This window comes from Hypanus sabinus, chromosome 9, assembly GCF_030144855.1.
Source record: "Hypanus sabinus isolate sHypSab1 chromosome 9, sHypSab1.hap1, whole genome shotgun sequence".
NCBI lineage: Eukaryota > Metazoa > Chordata > Chondrichthyes > Myliobatiformes > Dasyatidae > Hypanus > Hypanus sabinus.
The window spans coordinates 143,968,515-143,985,335 of NC_082714.1; the positions used below are offsets into that span (position 1 = coordinate 143,968,515).

The 16,821-nt window shown below is 39.8% G+C and overlaps 1 protein-coding gene across 1 annotated transcript in view; it reads left to right on the plus strand.

Annotated features, from left to right (window-relative positions):
- LOC132399870 (disks large-associated protein 1-like) overlaps positions 1-15,997 on the plus strand; it is a 582,904-nt gene extending 566,907 nt beyond the window's left edge. Inside the window, exons 7-8 of the mRNA XM_059980732.1 lie at positions 15,238-15,385; positions 15,512-15,997. Of these exons, the coding sequence (XP_059836715.1) occupies positions 15,238-15,385; positions 15,512-15,778 (415 nt within the window). The 3' untranslated portion in view covers positions 15,779-15,997. The remainder of the gene's footprint in view (positions 1-15,237; positions 15,386-15,511) is intronic.
- The last annotated feature ends 824 nt before the right edge of the window (positions 15,998-16,821 follow it).

The following is a 16,821-nucleotide window of genomic DNA, read 5'->3' on the forward strand; positions in this document are numbered from 1 at the left end:
AGTGGTTCCCAACCTTTTCTATGCCCCACATTCCTAGGAAATGTTTGATTCATGGTCACACCCCCTATAAAAGAAATATCGCATTTGAAGATGAACAAGTCTAATTTCTAATTTTTGAACCACATACAATACTGTGGGTGAACAAATTGAACTTAAAAATACAAGCTTTTAACTCAGTGCATAAAATGCAAATATAAATTGGGCAATTAGATTCTATTTTATCCAGAAATAATTGTAAATAGTAAAATCAATCCCAGTTTGTGAACATAAAATTCAATGACTTCTTTGCTCCTGCTTCTCATTCATGATTTTGTCAAAATGTGGAACTTTCTTGCTGACTGTGATCCGTAGGTCTGCCTGTTGATTCAGGCGTTTCCTAGATTTTGTCTTGATTGACAAAAGAAAACTGAATCCAGATTCACACAAGTATGTTGTTGCAAATGGAATGAGGACACGGAGTGCTTTTCCACCAAGTCTTGGGAACACCAAAACACCAAAACTCCTCCAAAGTCTTGCTTTCAAATTGCATTTCAAGAGCTCAATTTGTCCACAAATCAGTAAGATCTTCCTTCAGCTCTTCATCATCTGATATTTTCTCCAAATTGTAGAAATATGGATTCATGATCCATTCTTCTGAAATTTTCAGGTCTCCAGCAGCAAAATAGCCATCAAACGATTCTGACAGCATTTCCAAATGAGCCACAATTTCTTCACGCACAGTAGGAGTTATGGATCCAGCATCATCAACCATCTCTTCTAGTGAAGGAAAATTTGAGAGACTGCCTCTTTCCATCCTTCAACGCCAAAGACGTAACTTTTTTTTGAAGGCTTTCAACTTTTCACAAGCCTTCAATATGTTTATTCCTTTTCCTTGAAGATAAACACTCAGGTCATTCATACGAGTCAAAATATCAGCTAAGTAAGCCAGCATTTGGGTGAATTCCTGTGATTCCATTACCCCAATCAGGTAACATTCATGCTCCTCCAGAAAAACTTTGATTTCTCCCTGCAGCTCAAAGAAGCGGGTTAAAGCTTGTCCTCATGACAACCAACAGACTTCTGCGTGGAAAAGCAAAACTGAATGCTCACTTCCCAGATCCTCTCAAAATGATTTGAAGATGCGATGGTTCAAAGCACGCCCCCTGATCCAGTTGATGGTCTTCACACAAGTATCAAGAACTTTCTTCAAATTTGGAGACAATGTTTTTGATGCCAAAGCATGCCGATGAAGAAAACAATGGGTAAATTGCAAATCTGGAATCTCCTTTTTCATCAATGCAGAAAAGCCAGATTTATTTCCAAGTATTGCAGGTGCCCCATCAGTGCACACAGAACCAATGACTTTGATATCTAAATCAAGTTTGGCAAAGAAATCTTTCACCAGCTGCATCACATCTTTTGCAGTTGTGTTTGTTTTCAGGTCTTTACAAAACAGGATATCTTCCTTCACAGCACCATCATTGACATACCTCACTAATGTGATGAGTTGACTACAACTGGAGACATCAGTTGACTCATCCAACTGAATAGAGATTTTAAGAGGACTAGCTTTGACATCTGAGATGAGTTGGTCCAAAATATCTTCACTCAAATCACTGATTCTGTTGTGAATGACATTATTTGATAGAGGCACCTGTTCAAATTTTTTTCTTGCTTCTTTGCCCAAGATAATTGTTGCCATTTCCAGTGCACATGGCTTGATGAGATCTTCTGCAATTGTATAGGGCTTCTTGGATTTGGCTACTTTATATGTCACTTGGTATGAAGCAAGAAGTAGTGGTCTTTCAACAGAAATTAAACCTAATTTTGGAAGAGTTCCTTCTGAATCAAAACGAGCTCTTTCGATTTCCAATGACCCAACGTCATGTCTTTCAACATCAGTTCCGCCGGGCATGTTCTTGAAGTACTCTTGAAGCTTGGATGGCTTCAGATTTGAGTTGGAAAACACAACGCTACAAAGAATGCACTGGGGTTTTTGCAAGCCATCATTTCCTGTTGTACAAGTAAAACCAAAGCACGCATAGTCATTATTCCATTTCCTTCTTTTTGACATGATGAAGGGTTAAGGGTAAAGAGAAAAATATGACCTAATATGAAAAAAACTATCTGACTAAGTCAGGGATGACTGCTTTACTCAACCAGACATGCCTATAGCAAACCACTGTGAGAAATACGCTTTTGAATATTATATTATGACATTATCTGCAGTTACGCCAAGATAAATTGTCAGGTGGAAATGCTACTGGGACACGACGTGACTTATTAAGCTACCCTCTACTGAATTTACACACCTATTTGTGATGATTACCGGAGATATGAACTCCCATCACACGATTCAAAGTCCTCGGTGCTAACCATGATACCTCCTCAACTAACACAATTCAAAATTATCAACGATTCAAGAAAAAAACCTTTTAAATGAAATTCAAAAGCTTCTTTAATGCATTGAGACAAATACAAATGAATGACTTCAGCTGCTTTTTATCAAAATGCAGCTTTTTAAAATTTTATAATTGAATAATTTACCTACTGTCTGCGGGTTTGGTTTTAACGCCAAGTTGTTACTCGATGTTTGATTCGGGATGTATAAAGATTTTGGCATTATGAGATGATTCTTAACTCTGAGATGTAACCTAGCTAATATTGATGAGACTCCTCAACTCTGAGGTGTAACTCCCAGGTAACACTGATGAAACTCCTCAACGCTGAGTAGGGCGGCGGGAGACTGGAGTGAGCTTGGGACAAACATTACTACCACTTCTCAAGGCACACTGGCTGCTGGCTGAGTGATGACTCGTGACTTGTCACTCAAGCACACAAGCCACTCTCTGTCGCACCCCCTGAAATTCCATCTGGCATCCCAGATTGGGAACCCCTGGAATAGAGGGATATTGAGCATGGGCAGACAAAAGGGATTAGGTTGGCACTAATCTGTGGGCCAAAGTGCCTGTTCCTGTGACATATGTATTCTATATTATGTTCTACTGTATGTTGTGGAGATATATATGTTCTATAACATTCTTGACAGCTGTATTCTGAATTTTCTGTGAGGTTTACTTTAATGATGGTATAAATGAACATTGTACTCTTAAAAACGTACTCAGTCAAAAATAAAGAGAAGTGTTTTACCTTTAAAGTGTAAAGTCTATGATGCCAAATAATGGTATGATGCCTGCATTGCTGAATAGGATTGCCGTGGACCTGTTTGGAGTCAAGTTCAACGGTCCCTGTCTCTCCATACTTACCTGAGCCAGTTGCAGAGGTCTGTCTTTTTGGCCTCGTCCACCTCCGTCAGACAGTTTGGTCCATGAGTGATCAGACCTTGGCCAGATGTTGTGACGCAGAACTTGTCCCCATGGCTTTTTGCCACGCCTTGACTGAAAGCAAGCTGGGGTGAGGAACGTTTATAATTAGTACCTGTGTCTTACATTCCAGACGTTGAAAAGACTATTACTTTAGACAATTTAAAAAACTTTTAAAAAGCTTAAAAATTTGAAAATATAATACAATTACAAACATAAGGAAATGATCAAAAACTAAGGTAAAATAATATAAAAGCAACTAGTGGTGTGACAGACTCATGCCACCAGGTTCAAATGGTTACTACCCCTCAGCCATCAGGCTCTTGAACCAAAGGGGAAAACTTCACTCAACTTCACGTGCCCCATCACTGAAATGTTACCACAACAATGGACTCACTTTCAAGGACACTTCATCTCATGGTCTCAATATTTAGTGTTTATTTGTCTATTTATTATTATTATTATTATTATTATTTCTTTCCTTTTGTATTTGGACAGTTTATTGTGTTCTGCACACTGATTGAACGCCCAAGTTGGTGTGGTCTTTCGTTAATTCTGTTATTGTTATTATTCTATGGATTTATTGAGTAGGCCTGGAAGGAAAAGAATCCCAGGGTTGTATATGGTGACATATATGTAGTTTGATAATAAATTTACTTTGAACTTTGACTTCTACTCTGATGGTCTGGAACCTCTGTTGAAATCAACACCGTCTGGGATCCTACTTTAGGTTTGACTGGATGCAGGATCTGAGTGAGAATTTCTTAGCATGATGCTGGAGAACCTCAGCTAGACCAGGTATTACCATTAGGATTCCAGCAGTAGAACATAAAAACAAATGTGGCATCATCTGTCACTAAGTCCTGGTCTTCTATATTTGACAGCCTAATTGCAGAAGTACCAGTTATTTAAGGTGATATAAATTTAGCTGAAAAATTCCTCCCAATACTTTGGAATTCAACTGAAATTTAAAAGCAACTCTGACTTTATTCAATGTCATCCAATTTTGCTCATCTATTATATTCAAGCTCTCAACTGTTCCAAACCAGCTGGTCCGATAGATAAGAGCTAATAATTATGATCTTTATTTCTTATTAATTTCTTCTTGATTTATCCTTTAGTCCCCAACCAAGAGGAGGCAGGATTGACAACAGAGATAAATATATGCATTTTCATTGAGTACCTGAAACTAATACTTTAAATTCTAGGGGATGCTTTTCTTCAGTTAGCAAGCAGATCTGGTAATTGAAATTTTTGAAGAGCTTTTTAAATTCTTCTCAAGAAAAAAGCTGTCAGTAATCAGTGAACTAAAGATTTAAGAGAGCAGGTTTGTTCCATATAATTAATTTTTGTACTATTTCCTTCCTCTCTGAAGACTCTGTTTCAGTCATTTATAAATATTAGGGTGCGGAAATGGAACACAATCAGTTTATTGAAACATTCAGTGTCACTCTTGCTTTGTTTGATGGCTCTCAGAATCACATTCTGCTGCTGCTTTTTGCCTGCAGCACATACGTTGTTGGAAGTCACCACATGCAATCTTTATTTCTCTGGAATTTAGGACTGGAGTAAAAAAACATTTATTTCACAAGTGCATTTTCATGGGGAGTAAATTCTCATTTTAATTCCATGCACATGTTTTGTCAATTCTATTGCTGAAAAATTGTTTTTCTTAAGAATAATGATAATCTCGTTTCCTTGAGCTGCCACTTAAAGACTGAAAAGTACAGTAAAACATCTGATAAAACTGTCATGCAGCATTCAGAGATAAGCTTCCTGATACAAGCATTGTGGCTTTAATATAGAAAACCAGTAGTGTTCGTTTCATATTGGCATATTTCACTTACATTTTTTACGTGATTGCTTTCAGCTGTCTAACAGAATTTCACAAACTGGACACAATCCACACAGAGTACTTCCTTCCAGCACTCCTACAAGGAAAGATCTTTCAAAACAACATTTTATCATAATTAATGTATTTAATTGAAATTACAACACACACATAAACCATTTCACTCAGCTTGTACGTGTTGGTGATTTTCATCCATGTAAGTAACAGACCCAACTCTAATTATACACTTACTAGATTTTCCCCTTTATTTGTCCTTCCTTCTTCTATATAACTGTCCTATTTTTAAAACCTCGACTGTTGGATTTCCTTAAACATTGTCTACTGATGCAAATCATGTTCCTTTAAATTGGATTTAGTATGTTGATGAAATGCTAAATTGGCATCTTGAATATCCAAATTGTTTTTTATACTGAACTGGAAGGATCCCTTTAGTGAAAGTGATGATAAGTGTGACAAATTAACATTCTTCTCCTGACATCAGTGTTTCAGTGATTATGATTGTCTTACCCAATGAAGTAAGATATTGCATTTATCAAATAAAGTTGCAGAGTATACATCACGATAAAATCAATAATTTTCTATTTTTCCTGACAAAGCATGTGTAGAGAGTAAATGATATGAAGTATTCATTAAATAAAGTTAAACCTCTCTATAATACTGTGACGCATAACATATTGTATGTATATAAACAATATTATGCCTAATTCATGAGATTAATATGTTGATATATGCCCTAAAGAATTTCCTATCATTAGCATGCTTCAAACTGAGAGGTGGCAAAGAAAGAGAGGAAATTATTTAGGCAGCCCCTTTTTCCCCATGCTATTGTCAACAACCCCTCCAAGTACAATACCAATCCCTGTATTTACCGATGTCTTTGAACCTTTTCCTCTTTCTATCTGGTAATCTCTTTCCATGACAGAGGTAGGAATAGGTTATTGCTGCCATCGTCATTGATGTCCCCTTTTCCTCAGACCAAAGGTGTTGTTTCCACTCAAGCTGTGGGTTTTGATGATGACTAATGAATCAGTACTATAGATTTATCACAGATGGAGCAAGAAGATTGGGTGGGTGGATATTTGTAAGACAGTGCCTTCATTACATTACTTAAAATAAGTTTCTGTTTGTTCCTATTGCAGAGAGCCAATATAAGCAGTGTCTTCAAAAATGTTCTTTCCCAATTTTGAGGAGTTGGGGCCTATAATCTAGAAATCTGTGGGAATGTGGCATTTTTTCTAAGGAGGCTTTGAGCATTTTCTTGAGTCTTTTGCTCTTCTTGATAGTCTCCTGCTAGAGCTCAGCTTGGAATAAAATGTCTGTTTTGGAAACCTGGGGCCAACTATGGGAATGATGGGGCCTTACCAATGGGTTTTAACAGCTGCTGACTTCCCCTGTGAAGGACTTCACAACTATTTCAATGATAAATTGGCCCTTTGTAATACAAATCAAATTGGATAAAAGTGGTAAATGTATGGTGATGATAGTCTTGTGTTATCATTCAAGCAAACTGACATCCCTAATTAGGATTCACCTCGGCATGGAAGGCTTTGGTCCAAGGATACTAACAAAATGCCAGTATAAGACAGATTCCATCTCTCTCGATTGGCCCAAGCACTGTCCCAAATCCACAGCCCAACTACTATGACCATTGTACTGATTGCAGACGAATAAAAAATGAGTTTTAAAAAAAGAGTCCTGATGAAGGGTTTCAGCCTGACACATCAACTGTGTTTTTATCCCTCCATACATGCTACCTGACCTGCTGAGTTCCTCGGGCATTTTATGTGTGTGTTGCTAATGAAAGAATGTCTTTACACGCGCAATGTACGCCATGCGATTGGCCTTGGGCTGTCAACTTTCACTGATGAGGGATCTAATTGGTGCAAGCCTATCATGTAATGCCATTTTAATGTATCTCTTTAGGTGTCATACTGTTTCCAGCATATTATGCCATTAACTAGCAATTCACAGAACTTCAACATAGATTTTAAATGCATAGACAATTTCCATAAATCATGACAGATTTAATTTCCCATGGAGACCGTCAAATAGATGAAGTATTGCCCTGAAATGCGAACTTCACTTTCTCTTCCCTGTTACTGCCTGACCTGCTGAGTATTTCCAATATATTTTCTGTTGATAATTAAGGCCATTTCTATCAGAGTCTATGTTGCCATGGTTACAACTTCCTGCAAAACATTTTCTATCAATTCATTAAAGGCTCATTTGTTGATTTCCCTCTGCTTCTTATGTTTCTAGGACCTAAGCTATTTTTACAAAACCAGCGATTGACTGATTAAAATTTATGTATTCCGTTAATTCAATTCCTTTTCTGGAATTGCTGTTTGCATTTGTGTTAGCATGGATACTCTCATTATGGCTAAGTGATTTTCCTCTGGCTCCTGCTTTCTTACACAAGGTAACCTCTCACTTTCATTTATTGTCAGATATATTATTTTCTCCACCTGACAAATTTTATTGTCAACTCCATTAAGTAGAAACTCACAGGAATTTGTAACTTACTTCAAACACAAAGCATTTCCATAAATCACGTCAGATTTAATTCCCCATGAAGTTAAAACTTCAAATAACATGGATTGCTGAGTGAGCAAGCACAACTAAATACAGAGCACAGGGTGCATTTTTCATTGTTACCTGCCACAGAAATGCAAATCCAGGAGTTAAATTCACATTTGCAACGTTCTGGGTTTCCGTTGACTGATATTATATGTATAATGAGTAGTTAAGTCTCAAATTAATTAAGGCTTACCTTCAATTTAAATTTCAGTCGGTTTATCCTCTTTGATTACAAAGAAATTCCACTGTGGAGATGATTCTTCACCTAAATCTTTTGGTCCATTGCTGGTTCTGTGGTGAATAAGAACTACGGAATTGATCACATGGTGATGTCACCTGCATTCTTCAATGGAAGTGCGCTCCACACCATTCCATTCTCTTTTAACTCCATGGGATCCTTCAGGAATTTCTGTTGAATTAACAGGTAAAGCTCAGATCATCATAGACAAAGGTGCACAGGGAGGGAAGTGTAACTTTTGACTTGTGTGACTCTAAGGACAAAATTCGTTCATTATAAAGCTCACCCGATTTTCTCAGCAATTTGCTTCATGGAATTCAGTTGATGTGTTAAAATAAGGGTCTAATCAAATATGACCCATTTTTTGTTAGTTTAGCAGATTTCCACTTATGGACTGCAGGAATAGTGAATTTTATCTGAATAATATGAATGGCATATGTTGAACTTCAGAATCGTCCAGCCCAATTGAATAGAATGATTGAGTCTTTGCAATATGTGAAAATATTTTAATCCGTTTTTACTGCTTTAGGCAATACGTCTTTTCAGGCCAGATTTGTGAATACTGGGACCAGATGGTAAATGTCTCAGATTACTTTCTGCAGCTTGGATGAACAAATAGAGGCTTCTTTCTGCCTGGCAATCATTCAAACTGGAAACACGTCACTTGTGGTGCATCACTCAGGCGACGTTTGGTGACCACCAACAAGTCATATCGTTGCCCCTTGAAGATTACACTCTCCTGACAATGACAATATCTGTGCATCTGGTTGAGTTCTGGAACTTTCTGCAGCAATGGAAGTCCCGGACTTCAGCCGAGCTGATTTCCGGTCATGGGCTAATCCTGTTTCATCGTTGGACTCCTCATGAAGTCCAGCAGGAGTGTGTGAACAAACACCAACTGCCTAGCGCTTAGGTTGGAAACTCTGTTCAATAGCCCTTGATTTTCAAAGGAGAGAAATGGTACATGGCAGACATATAAGTACAATGTTTAATTGAATTAATTTAATTCTACTTAATTTTTTCACAAACACAAGAGATTCTGCAGATGCTGTCCTTTCCTCAGATTCCTTCTTCTTCAGCCCTTTGCCTTTTCCACCTATCACATCCCAGTTTCTCACTTTATCACCCCCCACACACCTATCTAAAGTTCAAAATACGAAGTTCAAAGTAAATTTTATTATCAAAATACATCTATGTCACTGATTCTTCCCTCTCACCTGGCTTCACCTGTCATCTGCCTGACCTGCTGAGTTCCTCCAGCATTTTGAGATTTTTATTGTTTATCTTTAATGATCAATGGAACACTTGTAATAGTGTTCTAGATTTTAATAGCTTTTTAGTGCTTTTAATTGTCTAAGAATATTGGAGGTATTAATTGACATTGATCCTAGGAGCAAAATTAGGTCATGACCCATTGAGTCTGCTCGGCCGTTCAGTCGTGGCTGATTTATTTTCCCTCTCAACCCAATTCTCCTACCTTCTCTAAATAACCTTTGATGCCCTTACCAATCAAGAACATGTCAACCTCCACTTTAAATATACCCAATTACTTGGCCTCCACACCATTAATGGATTCACCACCCTCTGGGTAAAGAAAACCCCTCCTCATCCCTGCTCTAAATGGATGCCTTTCAATTCTAAGGCTGTGTCCTCGGATCCTAGACTTTCCCGCTATTGGAAACATCCTTTCTATCTAGGCCTTTCAATATTCAGTAGCTTTAAATGAGATTTGCCCTCATTCTGTAAACTCTAGCAAGTACAATCCCAGAGCCATTGAGCTTTCCTCATAGTTTAACTCTTTCATTCCCAGGATCATTCTCGTAAACCTCCTCTGGACTCTCTCCAATGCTAGCACATCTTTCTTAGATATGAGACCCAACACTGCTCACAATATTCAAAATGACTTATGACTGACCAATGTCATAAAGTCTCGACATTACATCCTTGCTTTTATGTTCTAATACTCTGAAAATGAATGCCAACATTGTATTTGCCTTCCTTACTGCCATCTCCACCTGCAAGTTAGCCTTTAAGGAATCCTGCATGAGGAACTCCAAGTCCTTTTGAGCCCCTATTTTCTAAATTGCTCCCCATTTAGAAAATTGTCTACGCCTTTATTCCTTCTGCTGAAGTACACAACCATACAATTTCCTGCACTGTAGTTTCCCTCTTTATTTGCAGCATATCTTGCAAAAGAGCTTCCATTTCATTTTTTAGAAAGATAAAGATCAGCTTTATTTATCACATGTACATTGAAACATCAAAACATACAGCGGATTGCGTTGTTTGCGTTCAACAACCAACACCGCCCCAGGGTGTGCTGAGGGTCACCCGCAAGTGTCGCCAAGCTTTCAGCCGCCACCATTTTGTTATTTTTGTTCCAGGATTTTATAAAGCTGAGATGTGCCCAATGTTATTTGAATAAGAATCTGAACTTATAACCATGTTTGAGTTTTTTTGATTCTGCAGCTCTAAATATACAAATGGTGATACGAACTGTGCCTGAAATATACTGCTGATGCATTCTAAATACATGGGTTAGAGTTAACTTCTGTAAAACTAGGTTGGGTTAAATAAACAATTCTAATGCACTGCGAGCACAGCTTGAAAGTGTGTCAATTATAGTTCACTTGGTTTGAGGCTAGAGAGCAAGGGCTCAAGTCCCACTCCAGAATCAGCGAATGTTGACTGGTTGGAAATGAGACTTTTTGGACGAGCTGTTAAACTGTGTAGTTTGCATCAAATCAAATCAGCAAGGGTTGTGCCAAGCAGCCCAGAAGTGTGGCCACACTTCTGGCACCAAAATAGCATGCCCACAATTTACTAATCCTATCCGTACATCAGAGAACCCAGCGGAAACCTGCACGTTCATGGCGGGGAATGTACAAACTCCTTGTAGACAGCAGTGGGAATTGAACCCCAATCTTACAGCTAGTGCTAACGTCCCACCACAATGTTTGTTCCACTATCAGTAGAAACTAGTATTCTGGTCAATATCACTTTACTATCATTTATTATGATAGTAATAAATCATAAAGCGGCCATTCCCATTAACAATATGTATACCGTACTGGATACTGTTGATGGGGATGACCTACCAGGAATGAGTTGTAGTGGTCCTGCCTCTGGCACAGAGGTTGAACCCTCAACTAGAAAGGGGAGGAGGGAAGAGAAGAGAGCGATAGTTTTAGGGGATTCTATAGTCAGGGGGGCAGATAGGAGCTTTGGTGGGGCAGATCGGAAGTCTCGGATGGTATGTTGCCTCCCTGGTGCCAGGGTCCGGGACATCTCAGATCAGGTGCAGGCTATTCTTGAGAACGAGGGCATGAACCCAGATGTAGTGGTCCATGTAGGGACCAACGATGTAGGTAAGGTGAGTGAGGGGGTCCTGCTTAGAGAGTTCAGGGAGTTAGGAGTGAAGCTGAAAGGCAGGACCTCCAGGGTGACAATCTCGGGATTGCTACCTGTGCCACGCGCGAGTGAGGCAAAGAATAGAATGATTATGCACATTAATACGAGGCTGAAAGCATGGTGCAGGAAGGAAGGGTTCAGGTTTTTGGATAATTGGTCTTTGTTCCAGGGACATTGGGATCTGTTTCGAAGGGACGGTCTACATCTGAACCGGAGGGGTACTAACATTCCTGCAGGAGTGTTTGCCAGTGCTGCTCGGGGGGGGGGGGGGGGTTTAAACTAGATGTGCAGGGGGCAGGGATCCAGATCCAGAGGGTTGGTCAGAAGGAGCATGGGGTTAAATGTGTAGAAGGTTTGGGTGATCTTGAGAAGGTCATCAAAATTCAGGGTGCAATTAGCCCGATGGAAGTTCAAGGAGCTGGGTTAGGTACAGTAGACAGTGTTTTAAGCAAGGAGAGGAGGAATGGGCTAAGAATTCTATACTTGAATGCGCGTAGTGTCAGAAATAAGACAGATGAGCTTGAAGCTCAGATGAAAATGGGGAACTACGATACTGTTGGGATGGCTGCAAGGGGATCAGGCCTGGGAATTGAGTGTACCAGGGTATACGTGCTATCGTAGAGACAGAAATATGGGAAGAGGGGGTGGGGTGGCCCTGTTGGTGAGGAATGAGATTCAGTCCTTAGCAAGAGGTGACTTGGGAACAGGGGAAGTAGAGTCTGTGTGGATTGAGCTGAGGAACAGTAAGGGTAAAAAGACCCTAATGGGTGTTGTGTACAGGCCCCCAAACAGTAGCGTGGATATTGGGTACAAGTTGATTAGGGAGTTAACATTGGCATGTGCTAAAGGTAATGCAGTCGTTATGGGAGATTTCAACATGCAGGTGAACTGGGAGTATCAGGTAGGTGCTGGACCCCAGGATAGGGAGTTTGTGGAGTGTCTAAGGGATGTATTTTTGGAACAGCTTGTGCTTGAGCCAACCAGGAACGAGGCTATTTTGGACTTGGTGATGTGTAATGAACAGGAATTGATAAGTGATCTTGAAGTAAAGGAGCCATTAGGAAGTAGTGATCATAACATGATAAGTTTTTATCTACAATTTGAGAGGGATAAGGGCAGATCAGAGGTGTCAGTGTTGCAATTAAATAAAGGAGACTACGGAGCCATGAGGGAAGAGCTGGCCAAAGTTAAATGGGCGGATGCCCTGGCAGGAAAGACAGTGGATCAGCAGTGGCAGATTTTCTTGGGGATAATACAAAAGATGCAAAAGCAGTTCATTCCAATGAGAAGGAAGGATTCAAAGTGGGGGAAGGGGCCACAGTGGTTGACAAAAGAAGTCAGAGATTGTATAGCATTTAAGAAAAAGAAGTATGACAGGGCTAAGATGAGTGGGAATACAGATGATTGGGAAAGTTTTAAGGAACAGCAGATCTTAACTAAAAAAGCAATACGGAGAGAAAAAATCAGGTATGAGCTCAGTCTAGCCAGGAATATAAAAGGGGATAGCAAAAGCTTTTTTAGCTATGTGAAGAGAAAGAAGATAGTTAAGAACAATGTTGGCCCCTTAAAGAATGAATTGGGAGAAATTGTTATGGGAAACAGGGAAATGGCAGCAGAATTTAATGCGTACTTTAGATCTGTCTTCACCAGGGAGGACACAAGCAATCTCCCAGATGTATGGATGGGCCAGGGTCATAAGATATCAGCGGAATTGAGACAGATTGACATTAGGAAAAAAACTGTGATGAGTAGACTGATAGGACTGAAGGCTAATAAATCCCCGGGTCCAGATGGTCTGCATCCGAGGGTTCTAAAAGAGGTGGCTCAGGAAATTGCAGATGCATTGGTAATCATTTTCCAATGTTCCTTAGATTCAGGATCAGTTCCTGAAGATTGGAGAGTGGCTAATGTTATCCCACTTTTCAAGAAGGGAGGGAAGGAGAAAACGGAGAACTATCGCCCTGTTAGCCTAACGTCAGTCGTGGGGAAGATGCTTGAGTCCATTATTAAGGACGAAATAGTGGCACGTCTTGATGGCAGAAATAGGATTAGGCCGAGCCAGCATGGATTTACCAAGGGCAAATCATGCTTGACTAATCTGTTGGAGTTTTTTGAGGGTGTAACAAGGATGTTAGATGAGGGTAAGCCAGCGGATGTTGTGTACCTAGATTTTCAGAAGGCATTCGATAAGGTGCCACATAGGAGATTGGTGAGTAAAATCAGAGCTCATGGCATTGGGGGCAGGGTTTCAACATGGATAGAAAACTGGTTGGCAGATAGAAAGCAAAGGGTAGCAGTGAATGGGTGTTTCTCGGACTGGCTGGAGGTGACTAGTGGGGTACCACAGGGCTCTGTATTGGGACCACAGCTCTTTACGATTTATGTCAACGATTTAGATGAGGGCATTGAAAACTATATCAGCAAGTTTTCTGACGATACTAAACTGGGTGGCAGTGTGACATGCGAAGAGGACGTTAGGAGGATACAGGGAGACTTGGATAGGCTGGGTGAGTGGGCAGTTACTTGGCAGATGTCATTCAATGTGAATAAATGTGAAGTTATCCACTTTGGAAGCAGGAACAAGAGGGCAGAGTATTGTCTGAACGGTGTAGAGTTAGGTAAGGGAGAAATGCAAAGAGACCTAGGAGTCCTAGTTCACCAGTCAATGAAGGTGAATGAGCAAGTGCAACAGGCAGTGAAGAGGGCAAATGGAATGTTGGCCTTTGTTAACAAGGGGAATTGAGTACAAGAGCAAGGATGTCCTTTTGCATTTGTACAGGGCCCTGGTGAGACCACACCTGGAATATTGTGTACAGTTTTGGTCTCCAGGTTTAAGGAAGGACATTCTGGCAATTGAGGAAGTGCAGCGTAGATTCACTAGGTTGAGTCCTGGGATGGCAGGGCTGTCTTACGCAGAGAGATTGGAGAGATTGGGCTTGTACACGCTGGAATTGAGGAGATTGAGAGGGGATCTGATTGAAACATTTAAGATAATTAAAGGATTTGATAGGATTGAGGCAGGAAATATGTTCCAGATGTTGGGAGAGTCCAGTACCAGAGGGCATGGATTGAGAAAAAGAGGTCAGTTATTTAAAACAGAGTTGAGGAAGAGCTTCTTCTCCCAGAGAGTTGTGGAGGTGTGGAATGCACTGCCTTGGAAGACGGTGGAGGCCAATTCTCTGGATGCTTTCAAGAAGGAGCTAGATAGATATCTGATGGATAGGGGAATCAAGGGATATGGGGACAAGGCAGGGACTGGGTATTGATAGTGAATGATCAGCCATGATCTCAGAATGGCGGTGCAGACTCAAGGAGCCGAATGGTCTACTTCTGCACCTATTGTCTATTGTCTATTACAGATTGGTAGCTTTTAGCTCACATTAGGTAAAATACTTCTTTCACTTCTTAAGTCCACCTGTACGTTTGAACTCCTCTTTGAGGTAAATTTAAGTGTAAATGTTTGAAAGAAATTTATATGGAACATGAGATCCTATTTTGCCAATTAATGCACTGCGGAACTGTTGTGGTTAGCTGGTCCCGGAACCTTTCTGTCTGCTGTCTTCAACCTTGTGTTCATGCAACCTCAGTGTGATCGTGGGGGTGGAGGAATGCGTGAGCATCCCTGGTTACACACAGTGCCTTGCATTGACCTGGGCTTTGTTCCAAAAACCTGATGCAAAAGTTACTGGAGATCCCAGATGAAATCCAGCTCTTTACCACTTATCCTGAACAGACAGTTTCTATGTGATGCATTCTACCTGATTCTGTTTTTTTTTCCACTTTAGTCGATGTCCATAAATGTAGCAAATGCAAAGATTTGTTTTAGTAAACTGTCTTCAATGCTTTACTTTGTACAGCCAAAGCTATCTCTCATCGGTGAGTGAGTCCATCCACAGGAGTCTCGATTGCCTGGATACGGTAGAAATGACCTCTCCCAACTTCCATGGATGGAATGAAGATGATATGGGAAGCACAGACACCCTCAAGTCCAACCCTGTTAACCAGGTCTGTATTATTTTCCACTCTGGAAGTAAACAACGGCAATTAGGAAAGTGTCGACATGAACTAATTGGATTTTGTCAATGTTCCACGCAATTCGTTTCATTTCACTTTGCTGTGCTTTCCTTAAAGGAGCAAGAAATGGAATATAGCAATCAATATGAAAATATCTGTGAATCTGTCTTCAATGAGGTGGATTCCCAGGCAGTGGATGCTCTGGACCTGCCCATACCTGGCTGCTTCCGCTCAAGAAGTCATAGCTACCTAAGAGCAATCCAGGCTGGCTGTTCTCAGGATGATGACAATGTATCTGTCCGTTCAGTGTCTCCCCCACCTTTAACCACCACAGTTAGAACCATGCAAACCAACACCAGTAAGTACAACTCTCACTACCACTAAGTACATTATCCTACTTTGAAATGGTCAAAGATGAGCCGTCTGAATGATTTTATGGCTATTTTGAGCACAGAAATGTTTGGTTCATCAGATAACAGCTGACAAAGCATGAAGGTCCCTGGGATATTATTTGAATCCTGACAGTAAGCCGAACTGATCTTTCAAAAAATATTAAATATCCATATGAAGGAGGTGACCCTCATGGACAGGAAGTGAATCATATCCCAGGGGAGCCATGATTTATTCAATTTGTAGATAGTATTTCAAATTAATGAGTTAGAAGTTTTTAAAAATGATGGCCTTTAATGATGTTTATGTTTCTTTTCCATTGAAGCTGAAAATAGTGTAAATGTTAATGTGATTTGATGTGTTCGTGAGTTTCGAGCAATGTTGATATTTGTTTAGTTCATTGTGTGAGGCAAATGTAGAATGCAAATATAGTCCTTGAAATATAGTTGTATAATGCATGAATCTTTTACTCTTCATGTTTCAGTAAGGGAAAGTGAGATAAATTCAGTATTGATTTTGTGGTTTTAAAAAATCAAATTTTAAATTATCTATTTATATGGATGTAAGACATGGCGGAGGAGTGTGTCGGTGGTGCATGAATATCTGCTTGCTATACTGCCATGAGATGTGCATCTCATCCTAACTGAGTGTTGAAGAGACTGTTACATGCTTACAAGGCTTGAGCTTTGGACTGGATTTTAAAGTGTTTGAAAAATGTTGGTATTGGCGGTCATGTGCTGCATTGCAAAGTACAACATTGTAATATTTAATAATTTATGTCCTCACATGTACTGATTCTGTGATATAACAAAGCATTTACAATTTTCATGAAAGAAAAAAAGATTATTTCTTTTTAAATGATGAAATAAATGATATAAATATACTTTCTCTTGCTCTTCTGAAGGCATTGCTTGTAATATTGATGCACAGTGGACATTATTCTCTTTGCGTTTACTCTTTACCGATGTCCAGTTTAGATGCGGGGCGTTATATTTGCTTACTTTGTGGAATTCTGTTGTTTAGCAGAGTAAGCTTTT